Below are 23,641 nucleotides of genomic sequence, written 5' to 3'. Positions count from 1 at the left end.
GGATTTGTATACCAATTTGTAGTATGTTTAACTAATTTACAAAGATCGTTGAATAAATCGGTATTTGTTATTTGTTGCGGAGTTACCTTAATAATGGATTCTGTGTACGTGTTAATTAAGTTAAACATAGGATTCAGAGGGACTATATCATTAGAATGGTTGTAGAGTACAGTTGAAATGGGCGTTAGAATTAACGAAGTGATATAAACAGTACAAGTGGGAGATATTGTTAAACGACCAATATTTTTTATATAAACAGAAAAGAATCGTTGAGGAGATTTACAATTCAGAGCCACAAGTTCGTCTCGCGTACAATAAATTCAGGAATTGGTATTCGATAACCGATTCCATATACTGTTATTAAATGATACATAAATGACTTTGCATGATTGAGGTAAATCTTGTGGATTTTCTAACAATAAAATCTCACATAGCTTAGAAGAAGATTTACGATAAACTGGATGATTACCTTTACATAATTTATATCAGTTAAGTGGTATACATGTTTCTATTTGCGATTGACTAAAAGTTAAATAAAACTCACTATCATCGCTAATTGCTATATAATCGTTGTCTGGTTTTACTAGAACAACATTATTGTTTTCAAAATAGAATGGTAAAGGTATCGTGTGATAGAGATTATATTCATCGATTTTAACTATTGGACATTGCAATATAAAAATGAGAAAGTTATCTCTATANAACATCGCAATATAAAAATGAGAAAGTTATCTCTATAAATTATGGATGTAGAAGAGATTGAAAGGAGTTCGGGAATATTTTGTATATTAATTTCTAACGGAAGTTGATTGCCAGCGGGAAGTTCTAGCTGTATTTCCCGTAGCTGAGATAGTAACTTGTTAGGAGGCAAAACTGTGGTGTGNCTGTTAGAAGGAAAAACTGTGGTGTGAATTTTGCCATGGATAGCAGAGTTGATAATAGAAACAATATTTTGCGTTTCGTACGCATACTGATTTAGAAGGATTTGGAATAACGTTGATTGCTCTAACAAAGCTGTTTTCGTGATTAGACTGTTGATAGTTTGAGAATTCTTTATGACTTGGTTATTAAGATATTGAATATTTTTTTCGATTTCGACTTGANTTTATATCTATTTTTTGTGTGTTGTCCTCACGAAGTCCTAAAATTATGCTTTGGCTTCAATTTCAATATCTGGAAATACACTTTCATCCACTGCAAAGAGTCTTAGACCCCAAGCATTTACATGACGATTTTACAAGTCTAGAAAATATTTACCAATTGAATCTACCACTCATAATAAATGAAGAGTTATTTGATCTGTGAATAAACTTTTTTCATTTCTTTCATTAAGCACCATTGTTAGTGATGAAAACAATGAAATGTCTTCAACTTCAGCTCTACGTTGGTAAAGTTACAATTTATGAAGAAAACTGGCAACCTTATCTTGGGCAGTTAAAATATACATGTAACACCTTGCTTCACGACAACCAACGCACCTCTGCGTGAAACAACAAGACGTCGAATTTCCCTCCCAGTTCATTACACAAGTCCTTGAAAACTCTTGTATTTTTGTCACACTGCTTCGGATGTAGTTTACAATTTTCACTACCTCAGTAAATGTGTCCAATAAATCAGGTGAAAAAGTTTTTACTACCGAAGCATAACGGTATATTATGCAGTGGCTAAATAATTCAAACGGAGCGACTTCTTTCATTAATGTTTGGAAACCAGAACGAATGCCCAACATAGCTGGTGCTCCATCTGTACAGACTCCTATTAACTTCGACCAATGTAGCTCCATTTTATCGACAACATTTTTCACCATTTGAAAAACATCTTCCCCACGTGTAGTAGTGCTCAATGAATCTGAGAATAAGTATTCTTCTTTTAAATCATCGCATTTTATGTATCGAACATAGACAAGTAGCTGGGAATGAGATGCAACATCGGTCGACTTATCTAACTGTAACTTGATTTTATTTCATTGAGCACCGTGTCCAAAATATTTTCGCTCATATCCTTAATACAATTTTTGATAGTGTTGTTAGAAAGTATATATCTTATTTATCTTTTCGACATGTTGCTCTTCAAGAACGAGCTTAACTGCATCTAGTATACAAGAGGCTTGACGAGGTTCTTTCCAATTGAATGAGGTTTCTTGATTTTCGCAATTCTAAGAGCGAAGCAATACGACGTTTCAAGACCAGCTTCAGTTGACTCAAAAAAGTAGTCGGATGAATCCATACGTGCATTTTTTAACGCAGTTTCTTTACGTTTGGAAAATGCAATATCTTTTTCTGCAAACTGAGAATGACTTCTCTCAAAATGTTTTTTTAATTTGCTTGGTTTCATACTTTCTACTATAAGCACTTTGTTGCACAGAACACATTGAGGGTTCTCAACACTTTTATCAACAAACTTAATAAAATCACATTGTAGAAAAGCTTCTTTGTATGAGCGTTTTTTTCCCTGTGACATGGTTCCTGATTCAAAGAAAAATTGTAAAAAACCAACATAAAAAGAATGAAATTATTTCACTAACCTGCTTTTGCTTCACGACCAATTTATTAGAAAATTGCCAATATTGTTCGTTAGTAAGTGAATAGCAGATACAAGTACAGTGTTTTATATTAATAAACGAACGGTGAACGACTAAAAGTCGTTTCACACAATCGGTGGTCAAAGTTTATCGGTGGGAAAAACCATTAAGATAAGTTATTATAAGATAAAATAAACTATTAACAATAATTCTATTATTACAAAATTACTTTTGCACTCGTAGTACACATAACTGATAAATATATAATAATAATAGATATTTAGTACATAAAACAAAAGTTAATAGTTAATAGTTAAAACTTTACCCCTCAATAAATCGTATTTTACGCCTTGGGGGATAATTACCCCCAGGTTGGGAACCGCTGTATTACAGTATAACATCTATTAAATGGATTGTTGGTAAATTTATTTATTTTTTTGTGAAATTTATACCAATGAGCTGCCTTATAATATTAAACATTAATAAAAGTAAATGTTTAAAAAAGTAGTATACTAATTTTTATCATAATTAATATTTTTAATTATTATTCTTCATTATTTACTATCAACAAATTTTAATTTAGTTTGTAATAAATGTCACATGTAATAAAATTATTACATTCCACTCACAAATGTGATTTCAACATTGTTTTTTATAAATTGAATTTATAAAAAAATATAATGTGTCAATTTGTATTCTATATAAACATAAATTAACATATATTACTATTGGCTATTAATAATAATGTTCACTAATTTTCATTTATAAATACTGCAAATTGTTGTATAATAATACTAAAAATCAAAATTCGATTTTTTTGTTAACATAAAATAAAAAATTTTAATTGGTATAAAATACTCATTTCCTAAGTGGAACTTAATATGAGAAAAAACTCAATAAAGTTATTGGATCATTATTGTAATTTATATCTTATAATTTTTATATTTATTAGTCTAATAAAACAATAACACCATTATTTATAAAATACAGATAATGTGATTCAAGACTTAATTTCACCTGATCAAAAAAATATCATGAAAGGTATGGAGGAAGCTAGAGATATATTACACAAATTCAATGTAAATTGGAGTGTCTATAGTCAACAATCAGACATTAGTAACATTAATATCTATATTTAGGAAAAAAAATTTATATTTTATACTCTTTATATGCAAATGTTATTTATGATCACTTTTCAATCATAAAATAATAAATAAAAAATAATTTTTCAAAAACATTTATAGGCACTTTTTATTTGAATCTTTCAGAAGAACAACACACATTTGATTCATTTTCACGCTTTCGCGAAAATCCAGAGCACTTGAAAAAACGTTCTACATTTTTTAAAATACAGGGAAATAATGAGTTTAAATTGCGTAATTTTGAACTGGCTTTATGTTATTATAATCAAGTAAATAATTATTAAAATAATATCATATTTTTCTTTTATTAAATATACATGTAAAAATGTATATAACTTCCAAAATAATGGTTCAAAGGTTGTAATTGACTGGTCTTTTTCATTTGACATTTTCTTAGATGGATTATTTTCTAATATTTAAACTAGTAAAATGTGAATGTTTACATTAAAAATAAAAGTTAGTAAAAAAGTTAAAATATAAAAAAAATATTTAACGAAAAAAGCATTTAATCTCTTATAGAGATATTCTTATAAATTAATAAATAACCAATTAAATAAGTGTTAATAAGCCGTTTTATAGTTCTTTTCTTATAATCAATTTAAATGAGTTTATCTTTTAAGGATTATATGTAATATGTATACTATATATCAGCGGTTCCCAAACTCGGGTCGTGACCCAAATTAGGGTAGCAGAAGTTTTCATTATGAGTCGCAAAAGCATATCTTACAGTTTACTTATTATATTTTATTATATTATAATTATAATTTTGAAAAAAAAAAATTCTCGAAATATTCTGATAGTAAAATTATCATAGAAGAAAATAATTTTAAATACCTATGTAAATAGATTGACGCGGGCTGTGCGCGGTCGTACCCTCATAGCGTGGTGTAATTAGGTACTATACTAGTATACTACTATATGACGTAATAGGCAAGTTCTATTTTTGTTCATAATATATTCCCGGAACGTCAAGGCGTGGTTTGGTGTGTCCTTATCGTAGTTTCGTATAAAATGTATACATATTATATGTACACTATAAATATAATATGAACGACGTACGTCTGGACGTAAATAAGTATTGATAATTTACTAATATTGTGTAATTTTATATTCTAATTTAATATTCAAGTGATTTAACTTTTTGTAGTGGCTAAGCACGCGTTACCGTATAAAGATGATTTTTTAAAGTTTGGTTTTACAGGAATAAAAGATCGATCGGGATTAGTACGTCCTCAATGTGTATTCTGCTTGCAAGTTTTGTCTAATGAATCAATGAATGAAATAAACTCAAGTGACATCTCAACACTTCTCCCCACATAGATAAATAAACAATTACAATTTGGGAAGGAACATAAAAATAAAATAAAATGTGTGCGTCTTGATTGTCCGTCCAATACACTTATAGTTTCACTATAAAAAACAACAAAAGCATCATTTAACGTTGCTTAGAAAATCGCACGCTCTATAAAGGCCCATAACATTGGATACGAACTGATTAAACCAGCAGCTATTTCTATGATTAGAACGGTCTGCGGAGATGACATTGCTAAAAAACTATAATTAATCCCACTTTCGGATAACACTGTTAAACGAAGAAAAGACCTTATGTCTAAAAATATTTTAAAACAGCTAGTTCATCAAATGATTGCAGCTAATAAATTTTCAATACAAATTGATGAATCTGTTGATATTCAAAATAACATACAATTGATGGTATTCATACGTTATCGAAGTACTGATGACTTTTGTGAAGAATTTTTATATTGTGAATCTCTTACAACGGCGACTAGCTTAGATATTTTTATTAAAGTTGATGGATTTTTCCGGAAAAATAATCTAGCTTGGTGTAATTGCGTAGGTATCTGTTCGGACAGTACACTGTCAATGCTTGGGAATCAAATAGGATTTTGTAAACGAGTTCAGGAAGTTATTTCAAAGGTTGTCATTATTCATTTGTTTTTTACATCGTGAAAATTTAGCAACCAGAGCAATTCAGTAAGAACTTTATTTAGTACTTCAAGACGTAATTCAAATTGTCAATTTTATAAAAACTAGAGCACTAAATTCAAGAATATTACATGCCATGTGTGATGAGATGGGATCACAGTACGTAAATTTACTTATCACTCGGATGTATGTTGGCTTTCCCGTGGAAAAATTCTTACCCGTGTTATGTCTTTTCGTTTAGTAATACAAATTTTTCTAACGAAAAAAAAAACACTCATTGGCTGAAAATTCAATGACGATTTGTGGGTTGCTAAATTGGCTTTTTAAGTGATATTTTTGGACGGTTGAATAAATTGAATATTGAAATGCAAGAAAAGAATAGGAAAGTGGTCGATATTGGCGAAAAAATCTCATCATTCAAACAAAAGTTCGAACTTTGACAGGAAAAATGGCCACATTTCCCAATTTCAGTGAATTTCTTAAAGACTTAACAAAGGTTACATTAAATGACTTAAAATTACTGCTTCAAGAGTATTTGAACAAATTACAGTTGGAACTCGATCGATATATACTAGAAAACGTAGAGCTCAGTAAATACAATTGGGTAAGAAATACTTTTGAAGTTTCTGATCACGAAGTTGGTGAAGACATTTGCGGGTTCCAAGAAGAACTTCTTGACCTAGCCAATCAAGTTTTAAAAGAAAATTTTTCAAAAAAGTGTTTGACGAAATTTTGGGCACAACTAAAAGATAAACCGATTTTATCAAGAGAATACGAAAATGTATTTCTACCATTCCCAACCACATACTTATGTAAAGCTGAGTTTTCTACGTTAATTTTCATCAAACCAAATATAGAAATCGCCTTGATGCTCAACACGATATGCGATGTGCAGTTTCAATGAATGTACATCCAAATATTGAGGAACTCATGGAATATGTTCAGCATCAAGAAAGTCATGAAGTAACAGTTAATACAATTATACAATGTCAAATTTGAAACAAATAATAAATTGCCTTTTATAATATTTTATGACATAAATCACATATTTTGTTCAGTTTTGTGCAGTTTTTTTTAAATTTATTTTATTTAGTATTTGAGGATAGATAAATGTACCTACATATGAGGGACGTCCAGAAAGTAAAGATATAAGGTCTACCAATAATACACTAAACCGTTTTATTAAAAAAAAATTATATAGCATTAAAGGTATAAATCTAATCATTTTTCGACATAATCGCCATTAAGTTCCAAACACTTTTGGTAACGTGGGATGAGTTTTTGTATACCGGAGTCGTATTCCGTTCGCGACACCTCCTGTAGCCATGTGGTTATGTAATGTTTGAGGTTCTCATCGTCGTCGAATCTTTTCTCTCCTAAAGCTTCCTTCAACTTGGTGAAGAGATGGTAATCGCTGGGAACCAAGTAAGGACTGTGAGGTGGGCGATTTCAACAAGTAATTCTTGTGTTGCTCGAGCAGTATGGGGGCGAGCGTTATCATGAAGAAGACACACTCCTTTTTTCAGCATTCCCCGTCTTTTATTCTTTATGGCACTTCTTAATTTTTTAAGGGTTTCACAATATGCTTGTGCATTAATGGCAGTTCCACGGACCATGTAATCGACTAGGATAACTAGTTGAAAGAGTTGTTCGGAATTTTTTGACACTGGGAGAATGTGTATGGCGCCACTGCATCGATTGTCTTTTGGTTTCTAGCGTCGTGTAAGAAATCCAAGTTTCATTTCCTGTCACTATACTGTCCAAAAATTCCTCTCCTTGTTCGTCATGACGTTCCAAAAACATTCTTCCTGCCTCAATCCTGTTCTGTTTGTGTTCTTCTGTGAGCATTTTTGGGACCCAACGAGCACTCAGTTTCCTGTAATCAAGTCGATTCGAGATTACTTCGTGCAGAAAAGATCGAGAAACGCCTGAAAACTTCTCGAGAAGTTCGTCGAGAGTCAAACGACGATCTTCACGGATGAATTGTTCGACTTTTTGGATAAAATTGTCGGTCACCAAAGACGGCCGGCCGCTCCTCTCCTCATTGTGCACACTCTTTCTTCCTTCTCGAAATTCTCGTACCCATTTGGTGACGTTTTGGCGATTCATAATATCTGGTCCATATGCTTTGACAAGTCGACGATGAATTTCAGTGAGAATGATTCCTTCTTGAGCGAGAAAACGGATCACACTTCTCACTTCACACTTTAAATATTCAGTAATAGAGGTGGCGGTAGCGCGCGATGACTCGCCCTTCGTGAAAACCTCTCACGGACAAAGAACGTAACGTACTAAAACCGTTCTGGTCTGAACTTGTTCGCGACATGTCATCGAAAGTTGCAGTAGTGCCAATATTCGAAAAAAAAATTCACTGTGGCCGTGGGGGGGCTTGTATCTTTACTTTCTGGACGTCCCTCGTATTAACCGATTTTGTGTTAATAAATGGAAGTGTTGTTTGCAATTATAATTTTTTTTTTGGTCCACAAGTTAAATATAAAAAACAAACTAGTTGGTGTTGTGGTACGCCCAGTAGGAACGACGTTCCTTCGACTATAATATTAAATTATTCCTTGTTCCATTCGATAGCACATGGTCAGATGATCAGTAGTTCCGCTCATATGATGACATCGAAAATTGAGTTCATTCGTAGATAGCCTCAAAAGACGAATACTTTTATAGTAATAGCTTTCGAGCACACCATATAGATGGGAAAAATTTGTAGCTAACGTTGGGAATTACTTTGATTAATATGTACATGTATGTTGCGCACTTAATGGTAATAACGGAATTTGCTAAAAAAATATTGAATGTTACATAATTTATATTTTTATGCTTTTTATTTGAATTTTTTTATTGACTTTTAAGCACGGTATTTTGAAAAAATTAAATTTCGTGACTTGACTTGTTTTGCATTTTTGAGAGTTAGGTCTCGCCGTAAACCCCTATTACATTCTAACCTGCTGTTGCAAAGAAACTTCGTTCCAAAAAGTAATTCAAAATATTCACTGGATCAAAAGTTATTAAAAATGTTAATAAAACCTAGTGAAACAACTGTATTCTATGTATCTCATGTTAATGGTTAAGCGCACATGTATTTTAAGTACAAATTTTGTGTAAAATGAGTTATTTATTAAAATAAACATTTTAAATTGTGTATTTTCGTGTGGACAAATGAGATATATAAAATAGTCATACTACGCATACATACTGGTCAGATGTTATATTTACTCTAGTATACCTCATATGTGATTTTTGAATGTCATTCCTGAAAAATGCATAAATGAGTACTTTAAACATGTTTTTGCTACATCGATGTATAGTATACAAAGTCCTATAACAATTTTTTTATGTACGTATAATCATATATATAAACTCTTGTATTATACAGGTTAAGTTCTTTTTTTTTAATTAGTTTACTAAATATTAATTTAAGTAATTATTTTAAATTTTTATTTATAGGCCATTGATATGCGTAAAGATTGTTGCATTTTGTATACAAACCGTGCATTAACATATAATAAATTAGGTAAAGGAAAAAAAGCTCTTTATGATTGTGAAATGGCTTTGGCGTTAGATAAAAGTTCTTTAAATGCGATGTTATACAAAGCTGTTGCTTTAAGTCTATTAGGGAAAAACACAGATGCAAAAAACATGTTAGAACATGCCCTTGTAGAACACCCAGACTGCTTATACCGTATAACAGGTAAAATTCAATACACTGAATATTTATATTTTCCGTCACTATAGCTACAAATACTATATTTTTAATAAATTTATTGGATAACATAAAATAATATTTTTGGTAAAATATTTTATTTATATTTTCTAGAATATCAGAAGAAACTAAATTTGAAGTGATTTGTAAAACATTTTCGAAATATGACTAAGAAGTGGTTTATTTTAAAATAAATATTAGCCAAATTGTGCATTTATTTTCTTTTAGATATATGGATAAATTACACGTTATACTATTTTCATTAATACTATTTTTTATCCATTTTATTGCTTAATTTCTTTTTGGTTTTTATATTATTTTTTAAATAAATGTTTATTTGAACGTAATCATTAATATAATTATTGTTGTGACCACCACTATAGATTGTAAGAAATATTTGTATGTCATTTATTAATAGGTGTTTTCATATGAAATGGCTAAAAGCCTGTAGACTACGAAGCCTCTTAATATTTTAATTTTAAATTAGTGTTGATTGTTGTAAAGTGAACGATAATCTAGTATTGAAAATTGTAAATGTTTCGTCTGTTCTTAAAACGCATAATAGGTGCATTCACCTATATACATGCTGGATGCTTGCTCAAACCTTTCCAGGTTTCAACGACGACGACTTGACTACAACGGGCGTGAAAGGTGGTGCACGGTGGGCGTTACTTGTAATCGAGCGCTACTAAATTAGTAGCGCTCAATTACAAGTAATCATGGAGGCGTTACATTAGTAGCGCTCAATTACATTGTCATATATTGGTTTAACAACAAGTAATTTTTCTAATTATTTTAATAAAAAAACAGAATTAAAATCCATAGCAGTAATTAGCATACCATACACTGAGAATTTTAGCTTCGATGCGAAGCTGAGAAGGTATTGGTTTTACTATGATGTGTTATTTTTTGTGTCAGTGACGTACGGTTGCCGAGTCGGTAAAACTTATGTCTTACGCGCTTGGGGTACAGGGGAACCCGCGTATGGCAAGAAAATTGTTTGCATTTTTTCTTAATTCTTTTTATGTTAGAATAAATTTTCAACTCGTTTGATTTCTATCTCATTTAGATTCAATAACTTCAATAAAGATCAAGGATCCCATCACTTTAGTCGCCCCATGCGAGAAGAAATTTCTTATTCATATTAAAATTATTTTACTATATTTTAGATTTTAGCTTCGATGCGAAGCTGAGAAGGTATTAATTTTACTATGATGTGTTTTTTTTTTTTTTATGTCAGTTGCCACTTTTACTCAGCTCTCACTGGACCGATTTCTTTCAAAAATACGTCAAAAGATGACAAATCGTATCTAGTTGGAGACATTACCCTTAAAAATTGAAAAAAATTCCCTCGTTCCCCGCAAATGGGGGAAATATCCAAAAAAATTACAAATTTAAAAATCGCTAATTTTCGAAATTTTTCCCCTTTTTTTTCTTAAAACTTCCATAACTTTTTGAAAAATCAACAAATCAAACATAAATTTTTTTTCTACTAACCTTATTTATTTCCCTTTCGTTTGATATCATTTTTTTGAAAATCTAACACTTAACCTGCTCATGGGGGGGATTTAAAATAGCAACTTTTTTACAAAAACTAACTTTTTCAACTTAATTTTTGAAAATGTTCCGGAAATACTGGGTCCTTTAAACATATATCAAATTAAAGCTTATTTTATGTACTATAAAATAAAAAAAAAATTTGTCCCGACACTTTATCTTCTGCATGTAAACATCTGCCGTAGTTAAAAAAACGCTATTTTTGTGTTAAAATTTTCGATTTTAAATTTTCAACTTAAAAATGCTATAACTTTTTGAAAAATGTATATATCAGCACAAATTTTTTTTTCTAAATACATTATAAGTACATCTTTCATTTGACATACTTTTTATTATAATTGGACTAATTCCCCTTATATAGTGTAACGTGACAAAATGTGAATTTTATGATATAGATAGATTACTGTTTTGTTTTGCTAATGGACGCGCGTACGTTATATCCGGCCGTGTAATCAGAAAACTGTAGTGTTGCTGTCAAGGTGAACGCTATACACACAAAATTCTTTATCAGTTTAACAATCGTTTCCTATATGACACATACACTGGCTACCACTGTCCATACCTGTATAATTTTAATATTGTTCATATTTTATCTGTTTTATATTTTGTAAATCGTGAAGTCGATACCCTCTCCCAAACGTGTTCGTCGTCGTCGTCGTTGTGTCTCGCCCGGTGTGTAGTAATTTATCGTGATCTCTTCCCTTTGAACCACCGTCGTGGTATGTTTGCTGTGTGCGTGCAACCAATTATAGTTTCTTTTTTTTCGTGAGTGTCGTTCATTTAATAATGCACTAATTCAACAAGGCGTCGGCCATTTCTTTTATTTATTTAATATAATGTATTGAGCCTCTTTTTCTTTTATAAATTTATTTTTTATGAGCTATAAATAATTTTAGCATTGCTGGTTATAAGGTTATTGGTCAGTGGTGTGTCATGTATATTTAATACATATCTATATATTATTCCCGCAGTGCCCAAGTACGGTCCGGCCGGCCAGATTACAGAAATTATCCGCCGCGTCCGGAGTACACGGACTTGTTCCGATGCGGAAGACACTTCATGTGATATTTAAAAGTTGTAGATTAAATTTTTTTTGTGTCTTAATAATTGTTTTTTTTTCTTTTTCTCTTTTGTCCCTTTCTTTGCAGAGTGGTTTTTGCCTTCGGGTTTTGTCCACTATTAACTTAATTGTAATAATTTAATAATAATAATAAGTCCCCTTAATTTTCTTAATCAACAAAAATCTTTTTATTGCGTGAATATCTTCAATATTCACGTGTATCTTATTTTTTTTCCTTTAAATCATTCTCTCTAGTTTTAAGGTAACGGTCTTCGACATACTAAAGTATGTCCACCACTGGTGACATCAAATAAACCTATTTGTTATGGTTACAAGGTATCTGCGTAGTATAGTCTACAACAACACTTTATATTTTAGTATATAGATATATATATATATAATTTTTTTTAATTCACTTTATCTCATAAAAATGCATATTATTGGTTTTCTTATTATTTTTTTTTAAATTTTTTTTTTCTCTATTAAATCCACTTATGGTCCGGGTGTTGTTCTTTTCTGATCAAGACCCTCGCCTAAGTGGTTGGCGACCCGATTTCCTTTTGCAAGGGAGCCATGAGGGTGGCGACTCCACAATCCGTTGCGTGGCCCAAGTCGTCACCTCTCAATAGGGGCCGTTCAAAACTTGAAATATTGTAAAAAACATAGATCTTTTTCAACTGAATTTTTGAAAATGTTCCGGGAATACTGCGTCCTTTAAACATATATCAAATCAAAGGTTATGTTATATACTATCAAATGAAAAAAAAAAATTTGNGGTTATCTTATATATTATCAAATAAAAAAAAAAAATTTGTCCCGACGACCTATCTTCTATGCGCAAATGGCTACCGTATTCAAAAATATGCTATTTTAACAAATTATTTTTTTTAAATTAAACACTATCTACAGATTTGCATCGAAGCGTTTTTTATGATAGTGATTTTAATCACTGTCAGATATTATCTATACTGGACCCAACTATGCCACGACCCCACTGTGCTGGTTTTTTTACTCTATTTGTGTGTGCTACTACTAGACTATAATATTACAAATTTTTTGATACATATTGCTATATGAATCATTTCTAAAAAAATAATTGTTAATTTCTCCTGAATTAATAATGCATTTTTACAATTATAATCAAATTTTATTATACGCTTAATTAAGTAAATCTTTTTAACAACTTTGTTTTGATTGGTTCATTTAGTTAAAGTAAATCATTAAAATTAATTAAGTTCTCAATATTTCAATTACAGAATCTTTTCAACAAACAACAAAAGTTCCTAGGAAATTATTACTATTACNCAAAACTTACTAGGAAATTATTACTATTACTTCTATTTAAGTTATCTATTACGATAAAAATGCAAAAAAATATTGAGCTTTTCTGATAAATTTACAATAAATAGTAATTATAAAATATTCTGACTGCATATTAATCTTAACGATACAATTTTTTTAATTCTCATCAAAGTTTCTATTTGATGATGTCAATTTCAAACTTGCCATTTGAGCTAAAAGTTATGGTAAAATAAATTTTTTTTAATGAGTTTTTCTGATAAATATACAGTAAATAGTAATTATAAAATTCCTGACTGCATATTAGTCTTAAATAAATATAGTTTAAAAAAACTAAAAAAACACGCTTTTAAAGCACATCGAACTAAAAAGTTCAAAATAATTTTTAAAATAAGCTTAAAACAATAATGAACGAATAGTACTAGTATTATTGTGAAAAAAGCGTCAGACGCTCAATATACAAAAATATGGCATAAAGCACCCACACTTTTTTTCACGCTTATATTAGTTTCACCTGTATGTATGTATGTATGTTTGTAACTCTCCAAACGCCACGCGTTATCGCGTATCCCGTCGTCTATGGCCTTGAGACTAGACTGTCGTAACGCATTCACTCCTCCCCACGCCTCGCTCACCACTCGACGGCACACTATTCCTATACAAATTTATTTTTGGTTATCGTACCCGTACACGCGTGCTTGTCATCAATATTATATATATATAAACAAATTTTTATTTTGACTGACCAATAACGCCCGCGTCTAATGCGCCTTACGTATATATATTCCTACCGCCGTTTGTACCTCAGGTATAACGTTAGTCCGACCCGCCCGCCCACAAAACACAGCTATACCTAGTGCATGATACGTTTACGTACTTAAGTCGCATTATTTGTATATATATATATATATATATTCTAATTACTATTAAAATTAATATATTAACACGATTTATTCTAATTAAGAGATATAAAGTATTCATTCCGATTACGAGGGATGATTTCCGTATCGTCATTTTTCGTCACTACCTCCACGTTCCGGGAGTGAGTAATTTACACTCCTGCTGCTTTCCTTGGATGTGGTAGCCGTTTCTCAGACTCCCTCCCCGGAATCGAACCCTGATTTCCCGTTACTCGTAACAACCATGATATTGATAGTAACTACTATCATAACATGAAACTAAAAAGTAAAATATAAATATAGTTTAAAAAACTAAGAAAACACGCTTTTAAAGTACATCGAACTAAANGAAAACACGCTTTTAAAGCACATCGAACTAAAAAGTTAAAAATAATTATGAACAAAAAATACTAGTATTATTGTGATAAAAGTTGTGATAAAAGCGTNGTATTATTGTGATAAAAGCGTGGTTGCTTTGTGTCATATTTTTCGTATATTGAGCGCCCGACGCTCATGTTATGATAGTAGTTAATATCAATATCATGGTTATAACGGGTAACGGGAAATCAGGGAGTCTAAGAAACGGCTACCACATCCAAGGAAAACAGCAGGTGCGCAACGTGGAGGTAGTGACGAAAAAGGACGATACGAGAATCATTCCCCGTAATCGGAATGAATACACTACATATCACTTAATGAGAATAAAGTGTATTAATATATAAGTTTTAATAGTAATTAGAATATATATATATATATATATATATATATATATATACATGTAAAGACACATAAGTACGTTAACATATCATGAACGAGGTATAGCCGTGTTTTGTGGTCGGGCGTGGGGGGAGGAACGTTATACACGAGGTATATACGGCGGCAGCGGCGTCAGTTGTAGGGATATATAAATGAATATTAACATATACGTATATATAAATATTAATATATATATAAGCATATATATATTAATATTAGCGGTGGCGGTAAGAATATATGATCTTCGCATATTATTGCGGCACTTTCGCCGGCGTCGACGACGCGATGTCCGGCGTGATCCTCGTGCGTCAAAAGGTTAGCAGCGTAGATGACGACAGTCCGCGAGTGCGGATCGGTTTGATGACGTTGTCACTTTGACAACGAGAAGAAGACTACGAAATCATTAACGGCGGGACGTCGTCGGCCGTGCGGCACTTGCTAGACTTGGCACCGCGGTGTATAACGCGCGGTGTTGGTCAGACAAATACTCATAAAATAAGGCGACGGCTGATAAAGGTGGCCTGAGTCGTGGGGCATCGTGTATAACGAAACGACGCGGGGCCGTGTCAATAGAGATGTTAAGTTCGTGAACGAATAGTTCATTTGAACTATTCACTTTGATGAACTATTCTGAACTGTTTCAGTACCTGTAACTTAACAGTTCACAGTTCGAAAAAATTGGTAGCAATGTATAAATGAAATAGTTCGCGAACTTCTTTCAAAATTCTCTGTGGTTCGTAGTTCGAAATTCTGTAAATGGTAAACAGCTGTTTACAATTAGATAACAAATAAATTATATTGTTAAAATGTTACACGGTTTTTAACAGTTTAACAATAAAATAAATTCATACAATGTACAAATATTAGATCAGATTTATGATTTAACTTATGACTACTGGTCAATATACCACCTTGGATTAGGTGATAATGACAACATGAGCCATGAGGGTATTGATAATATTTTTTTCTTAGTTTATGATGTTCAACTACAATTTTGATAAGCTTTTATTTTCATCGTGTATATTACATAACCTCCACAAGTTAGTCCTCGCTGTTTAACTACCTACTCTAAGAAAAATTCAATTTTGGATAGTGGATACCAATCAAGTAAATTTTGTAAATACCTAGTTTCTAACTTTTAAATGTTTTTTAATTAATAAAACTTCTTATTTTAAAATACTTAAAGAATACAATAACAAAATTAAGTAGTTGTTTATTCTAAGTTATTATGCAAAAATATTAGTTGTGATGCTTTTTTTGTATCCAGGCGGTTCCTTTTTAATGTAATAATCTGACCAGCTTCTGAAAATAACCTTTCGCAAGGAGTACTAGTTGCAGTCACAAAAAGGCGCTTCATAACAAATGTATGTAGATTAGGATATATATGTTTTCGTTCATGCCACCATTTCAAAGGGTCATCTTGACGTTCTATTAATGGTTCTTGCATATATTTATCCAACTCTATAATTTCGGATGCTGTTAATGACNCAACTCTATAATTCCGGATGCTGTTAATGACTTAGTAGTTCTGTATTTTTCTACTTTTTCTTCATAGATTTTCCATAACAGAAATACTGGAGGAGATGGAATTGATGTAGATGTAGAAGGTGTTTGTTCAGTANGTTGATGTAGATATAGAAGGTTTTTGTTCAGTATTGTCTAATGAACTTGATGGTAAGCGAATACTTCCTATACGTGTTCTCAAAATTGAATATGCATTTTTAAATTTATCATCGTTTGAAAAACCATATTTCTTGAATCTAGGATCTAGAATTGAGGCTTGAGCAATAAGTTCATTTTCTTCAATATCGCTAAACCTTTTCCTCAACTGATTATTTAGTGATATTGCCATTTGGTGAACTTCATTAGGCAAATGTATGTTATTAACGTAAGTTTCCATAGTTAGGGACATGGAACTAACTAAAACTATTAATTTGGAAATTGACACTGTTTTTTCAGAGCTCACTTCAATTGTTACTTCATTAAAAATTTGTAATACGTCAATGGCCTTATCAGCTACATCCCATTCTACCGGGGTCAAAACTTCAATATCAGTTTGTAAAACGGCTAATGTTGAAATTACAGCGTCTTTCATGAAAACAATTCTCTTCAGCATATCAAATGTCGAATTCCATCTGGTTACACAGTCTTGTTTTAATTTTAATATTAGTAGGCCCATTCGAGTTAATGTGGAATTAAGTTTTGCCAAAGCATTACTGCTACGTTTAAAATACTCAACTATTTTTTTTACTTTAGCTACCATTACTGCAATATTCTCAAGAGAGTGTTGAACAATGAGATTTACCAAATGAGCAAAACATCCTAAATGCCGATAATGTAATTGACGTACAGCAGCAGTAATATTTGCAGCATTGTCAGTAACAATGGCTACAATTTTATTACTAACCTTCCATTCAATAGCTAATTTTTTTAAAAAGGCAGCTATATTATCTGAAAGTGTCGTTGGTCAAAATGTTCACAACCAAGACAGACAGAACACATTTTACCTTCATCATTAATAAAATGAGCTGTAACTGCAATATAGCTCCTATTATTAATACAAGAGTCCATCCATCTGTTGTTAATGACACTGCATTAGCATTTTCAACTTTTTTTTTTAAAACTTCTAAAGTGGAATTGTATAATCTTGGAATTAGATTTTTTGATACAGTCTGGCGGCAAAGAAGCTCATATGCAGGGTTTAACATTTTTAATAAATTTCTAAATTCCTTATCGTCCACTATAGAAAACGCATAGTATCTATATTATTAAACAAAATATTAAAATAGTGGTGTTGTAATGTAATAAGCTAATATAACCTTATTTGCACCAGTAACAAAACTTCTATAAAACATATACATGTATATATTATATAAAAATTGTGAATGTTTGAAAATATTTAAAAATTTTAAAACCAGTAAGCCTCTTAATTATATTAACACCGTAATAGTTTTAGGTAGGATATAATATTAATTTAAAATAAATTTATTAATTTTCTTTTTGTTTCTAGTCAAATTGTATTTATACTTTTAATATGAATAAAATAAAAATATGTAGTTACCCTTTAACAATCATTTTTGTAACTTGCTCATCAATCTGCTTTGATCTACTGACTGTCATAGGTTTTTTATTCTGCATAAAATGCATAATGCTGCTTTGTGTACGATTAATATTAGTGGAACTTTTAGTAGGTTATTAGTAGGTTGGCTCGCATTACTTACACTAGTACCACGAACATTTAATGTTTCAAATGATGAACCTACTCATTTATTCATACAAAATAACAGAGTTTTAATTCAAATATATACATTTAAATTGATGAAAGAAAAATAAAATTAAAAAATAATTTATCAAAAATACCATGATTTGTAGGATCGTCCACAAAATTTTCATCGCTATTTATTTTTTCAATTTTGAAGGGTAATGTCTTCGACTAGATATGATTTGTGATCTTTTGACGTATCGTTGAAAGAAATCCGTTCGGTGAGACCTGAGAAAAAGTGGTAACAGACGCAAAAAAAAAAACACATCATAGTAAAACCAATACCTTCTCAGCTTCGCATCGAAGCTAAAAGGAAAATAGGAACGAGAATTTCTCTGAGGAACTTTAAAATTTATTAAATTCAGAAGACATGGTGAATCAATATTTCCATTCAGCAATTCATTTAGAAATTTAATGCCTGCAGCAACTCTACGATCAGTCAGTGACGATAAATTAAGGTTGTTTGCAACTGGAGAATAATCATGAGGTTCATGTTGGATACCCAATATAAATCCAGTATGCCGCAAAAATCTCCGTTGTACCCTTTCAATTTGGGTGGCATCAGATAAGGAATGAGGGTTCCAAACAATAGAACCATATTCTACAATTGGCCGAACCAATGAAGAATATATTTTTAGTGAAGAATTTAGTTTTAAGTTAGCAGCTAATCTTATTATAAAGCCGAGCTTTTTCAACGCTTTACAGCACACCATTTCTATGTGACACTTAGGATCCAATGTTTTACTAAATTTAAAACCAAGGTCAAGTACAAAATCATTAATTCTTACAACATTAGCACCGCAAAGACTATAAGAAAAAATAATAGGTGACCGAGATCTAGTAAATGTCATAACACGACATTTTTCAAAGTTAAGGGTTAAACCTATGTTTAAGCACCATAATGTAAATTTATCTAGGTCATTCTGTAGCATAATACAGTCATCAGTAGAACTTACTTGCAAGAACAACTTCATGTCGTCAGCAAAGCACAAAAATTTATAACTTTTTAAAAAATGTATGGATCAGTACAATTTTTTTATGAGAAATAATATTTTTTAATAATCTCTTTTTCATTCGACATACTTTATCCTTATCAGGATATTAATAAGGAAATAGCAGATAATGTAGCTTTTGGAATAATACACCAATTTTTTAAAATTAAACACTATCTAAAGATTTGCATCGAAGCGTCTTTTTGATAGTGATTTTAATCACAGTCAGATATCATTATACTTGATCCAACTATGCCACGTCACCACTGTGCCGCGACCCCCCTGTGCTAGGTTTTTTAAGTATATATTTATTAAATATCTAACTATTAACCAGCCCACTGGTGGGGATTCAAAATCACTTCTTTTAAAAATGTTCTAATAAACTTCTGACCCCTTAAAATATATCTTTATTAAAGATCTTTATAAAGATTACTCAGTTTTGAAAAAAAAATTAACCTTTGAACAAAGGTGTAAACTGATATCAAATCTAAAAACTTTTTTTAAAGCTTTTAGCTTCTATTCAAAGCTGAAAAGGTAATACATTTTATTGTCGCATTTTTTTAACGATACGCCGTATAATTACAACTAGTGTCTAGATAAAGATATTACCTTTTAAAATTAAAAAAAAATTTCTCTTTATCAGATAAAAAGTTGTATTTTTACATAAGTAACAAACTTTTTTTTTTTAAATTAAACACTATCTAAAGATTTGCATGGAATCGTTTTTTTTTTATAGTGATGTTAATCACTGTCAGATATCATTATACTTGATCCAACTATGCCACGTCACCACTGTGGCACGACCCCCCTGTGCTAATTTCTTTTTTTATAATGTAAATGCCAGTTTTTAATTATGGCATAATTAGTAAATAAAATAGATATAATACATTTAGGTTTTGGAAGCAGTTAAAGAATAGTATATTTTTAGTGTATTTTTGTTTAAAATTTTTGTTTCCACATCTATTGATTCTAAGGTTTATATTCTCAAGCATATTTTTATGTTATTTTAGGTTTTTATTCATAGTACAAATTTGCGTTTGTTATTTTTATACTAGTTCTTGCTATTACTATAGTAGTTTTAGACTATAACTTACAACTCAAACTTTGATACATAGCAAATTAATTAATCAAATGATTTTGATGATTTGCATAGTGATTAATTTACATAGGTACGTAAGTACATATTTTTATAAAAATAACAACAACCGTATTATATAGTAACAAGATTCAGATGCATTCTTAATATCAAAATTTGTAAATTAAAGCTACCATGTTGATATTAGTAAAAAATTATATAGAACTAAAATAAAACTTACTAACTCAAAATATAAATTATAAAACATCTAAAAATTTAAAATATTCAAAATTTTTATTTAATTTCTTATACAATAAGATAATTAGTTCAAAAGCTTGAAAAGTTTAAAAACAATGGATCATCACCAAATAGGTAATTTATTTATTTTTTTACTGTGAATTAATCTAACATAATATCTTAGAAGAAGGCGAATATGAAATACTGAAATCAAAATATTTATTGATGCAATATGAATGGCAGTGTAAACAAGAATTAATTGGTCAAATGGCCGCTCATATAAAAAACCTCCGAGCGCATTTAAACAAGCAAACAGAATATTGTAGATCGGTCGGAAATACTGTTGGATATTGCTTATGGAAAGCCACGCAAAAAATTCATGTTAGTGATATGGTTTTAAGAGAAGTGAGTACAGAGTGTAAGATTTTTAGTAAGAACAAAACGCTTTCATCACATGATTTTCATTTTTTTAGAAGGCATTTTTTAGGTTATCTCAGATGATTTTACACGTTTTAAGCTCTTTTAATAATACCTATCAGTCAACAATATCAGTAACGAATACAGATGAAGTTAATTTTGTGTTTATTGTTATTGGATTGGTAGCCAATATCACAACTACTATTACTGGAAGAAATTTTTTTACAAATAATGTTGATGGTGTAAAATCTGTTAGATTGATAATATCTATTATATCACGTTTGCAATCTCCTCAAGGAAATCAATTGAAAAAGTAAAATAATATCTATTGAAACATTTAATTATTTAGTATTATTAGTAATAATTATTGTTAGTAGGAAAATTGTGTTTATGTAATAAAACTTACATTTGTTGTGGAGTTCATGTGGGGCTTCAAAAACGCGCATTTTTTAATCCTTGATTAGAGTTGATTTAATAAAGCCTATCATAAGTTTAGTATAATTACCAGTATCAAACTGAAGATAATAGTTTAAAAATAAGTTACACTAAATTCAGTATTATCTACCATATTCATAGATTACATTAAGTTTTTAAATAAAATTATAATTTTGGAGATACTATCCTGAGCCAGCATTCCACAGTCATGTAATTTAGAAATAGTAAAGAAATTAAGTTACTTGTTTGTAATAAACATTGGAACTCAAAAAAAATATTATTATGTATACTTTACAAACATTAAGCTATAATTAATCCTTTAATCGATTATCGAACGCCTAATTTTCTACTTCTCGGGTTGCGTGCGATTTTGTATGTGGTTGTTTTTTTACTAAGAAAGATTTGTGAAATGCTAATGGAGAGGAAATAGACTGTACATAAAGTTTAAGGATAGAGTTTATACTAGTATAAATTAAAATTAATTACAACAACAAAACATATGTTTTAAAAAGTGACAAAGAAATATAAAATATTATAGCATATATATCGCTACAATAAGTTAAAACAAATATAATTAAATTAACAAATAATTTATAAACATATAAATAATTAAAGAATAATCCGTCCAATATCGACGAGTTGCAGTTCTAGTGATGTACATTTAATAAGCCACGAAAATGATAGGCGTTTAGATATAAACACAGGGATGCAGGCGAATTGCAAGGCGATTTTATTAGATAGTGTAAAAGAATAGAATCGATTGGGTGATCGACAATGCAAACAACGAATTAAGTAATTAAGGTAATCTCAAGGGTAATTGTTAATAACAACGAGTATAGCCCGAGAGTAGGCAACATAGAAACATATAACAATGGGCTACTAGTGGTGGCAAAATAAATATAAATAAAACAACACACAAGGTGAATGCTAGATTTGTTACCCTTTGTAACTCAATCGAAGCAGATGCACAGTGGTCATAATATCGACTTTTATTGCAATACCGTTGGTGGTACTGCAAACAGTGTTTGTGTATCCCAATGAAATTTATAAAAACGTCCTGTCAGTGCAACCATATATAACATAACCATATATATCCAACTAAGTACGAAAATTACTGATTATTAATAATTTAAAGTAATAACTAGAGTTGAGGAGTGGGTGCTGCTATTTTTATCACTAGTCATTTTCTCCTACTTAGAATCACCTATGTACAGTACCGGATAAACCGACGGGGCTTTGAAATTTCGGTCACCATTGATTATTTATTTTGTAAACGGACTTTTATTGAACATCTATCTTATTTTGAATCTTTATATTTATACAATTGTTAATAGCGGATAATATTGTTCTACTTGTAATAAACGCACCCAGTGTTATTACTTAATTATTACTATATTTATAAGATATCATTAACTGACATTTATGAAGACACAATATTCTAACTACTAAAAAAACCATGATTATAAATATTTTACAATATTATCATAATAATTCTATTTATTTATTTTTTATTTTCGAACTAAAATAATGAATTGAATATTTATAATGTGTCTAATAATTATATTGAATTATAATATATTACATATGCAATGATATACAAAAAAAATTACAAAAATGTGGTTTGAAAACAACAAAAAACTATCATTAAATTATTTGATTTCTACTGATTTTCTAATGCTAAATTTTACATGTTACACATTTTTCTAAAACTTCAAATTTTTATGGTGTATAAAACAGATGTATATCTACAAAACTAAAAAAAAATTTTTTTGGAAATTAGATTACCCAACAGAGATATTGTATTTAGAATACACGTATTTTTACAAAATTTCTAACTTTGTAGGCCTCTAAATCTAAATCCCAAGATAATTGTTTTAAATATTTGAAATTTAGTTGAAACATAGATTATACACTATACAATACCACTTGTAAAAATCAAAATGAAATAATAACTTCTTAATGGTTTTAAGTGAGCTCAAAAACACCAATTTTCACAAAAAAGCGCCATTTTGTGAAAATCATTAAAGTTTAGAATTTCATATAATTTTTTTTTTTGTAATATAAACTATAAGTTATAATAGGGTCAAATCTAAAATTTTAATTCGATTGAGTTGAATTGTTTTAATCTAAATATAGTATAATGAATAAACCCTGAAAATTTCAGAAAAATATGAGGTGGTCGTGCAACCACTTCTGGATGATTTGGCATGGATTGAGCCACTTGTGACTTTTTAGCTTCGATGCGAAGCTGAAAAGGTATTAATTTTACTATGTTTTTTTTTTTGTGTCAATTACCACTTTTTCTCAGCTCTCACTGAACCGATTTC

General features: G+C 30.2%; 2 protein-coding genes and 1 long non-coding RNA gene across 4 annotated transcripts in view; 2 read left to right on the top strand and 1 right to left on the bottom strand.

The window, feature by feature from the left end:
- Window positions 1-3,564: 3,564 nt before the first annotated feature.
- Window positions 3,565-9,662, top strand: LOC126898128 (small glutamine-rich tetratricopeptide repeat-containing protein alpha-like). The gene is made up of 3 exons (XM_050672076.1): window positions 3,565-3,600; window positions 9,070-9,313; window positions 9,440-9,662. Exons 1-3 carry the CDS (start codon window positions 3,565-3,567, stop codon window positions 9,466-9,468), a joined length of 309 nt encoding a protein of 102 aa, XP_050528033.1. The 3' UTR covers window positions 9,469-9,662.
- A 6,147-nt stretch (window positions 9,663-15,809) lies between these two features.
- On the top strand, window positions 15,810-16,517 carry LOC126897662 (uncharacterized). Of its 2 annotated transcripts, none has more exons than XR_007702161.1 (3): window positions 15,810-16,003; window positions 16,164-16,260; window positions 16,452-16,517. It is a non-coding gene; the product is annotated as an uncharacterized LOC126897662 (long non-coding RNA). The 2 variants fall into 2 exon arrangements; XR_007702160.1 differs by having other exon boundaries at window positions 16,164-16,333.
- Window positions 16,518-16,585: 68 nt separating this feature from the next.
- LOC126898127 (E3 SUMO-protein ligase ZBED1-like) overlaps window positions 16,586-23,641 on the bottom strand; it is a 100,713-nt gene continuing 93,657 nt past the window's right edge. The window contains exons 2-3 of the mRNA XM_050672075.1: window positions 16,643-17,303; window positions 16,586-16,596 (exon numbers count right to left, since the gene is read on the bottom strand). Of these exons, the coding sequence (XP_050528032.1) occupies window positions 16,586-16,596; window positions 16,643-17,303 (672 nt within the window). The remainder of the gene's footprint in view (window positions 16,597-16,642; window positions 17,304-23,641) is intronic.

The sequence above is a fragment of the Daktulosphaira vitifoliae genome, unplaced genomic scaffold (genome assembly GCF_025091365.1).
Source record: "Daktulosphaira vitifoliae isolate Bord-2020 unplaced genomic scaffold, ASM2509136v1 Scaffold_2, whole genome shotgun sequence".
Lineage (NCBI taxonomy): Eukaryota > Metazoa > Arthropoda > Insecta > Hemiptera > Phylloxeridae > Daktulosphaira > Daktulosphaira vitifoliae.
This window is presented reverse-complemented; position numbering and strand designations above follow the sequence as displayed.

Bases quoted from the DNA above. Each gene is read 5' to 3' on its own strand.
- LOC126898128 (XM_050672076.1), top strand. From the start codon at position 3,565: ATGGAGGAAGCTAGAGATATATTACACAAATTCAAT. The intron at 3,601-9,069 runs GTAAATTGGAGT...TTTTATTTATAG, and splicing joins ATATATTACACAAATTCAAT to GCCATTGATATGCGTAAAGA. The intron at 9,314-9,439 runs GTAAAATTCAAT...TATATTTTCTAG, and splicing joins CTGCTTATACCGTATAACAG to AATATCAGAAGAAACTAAAT.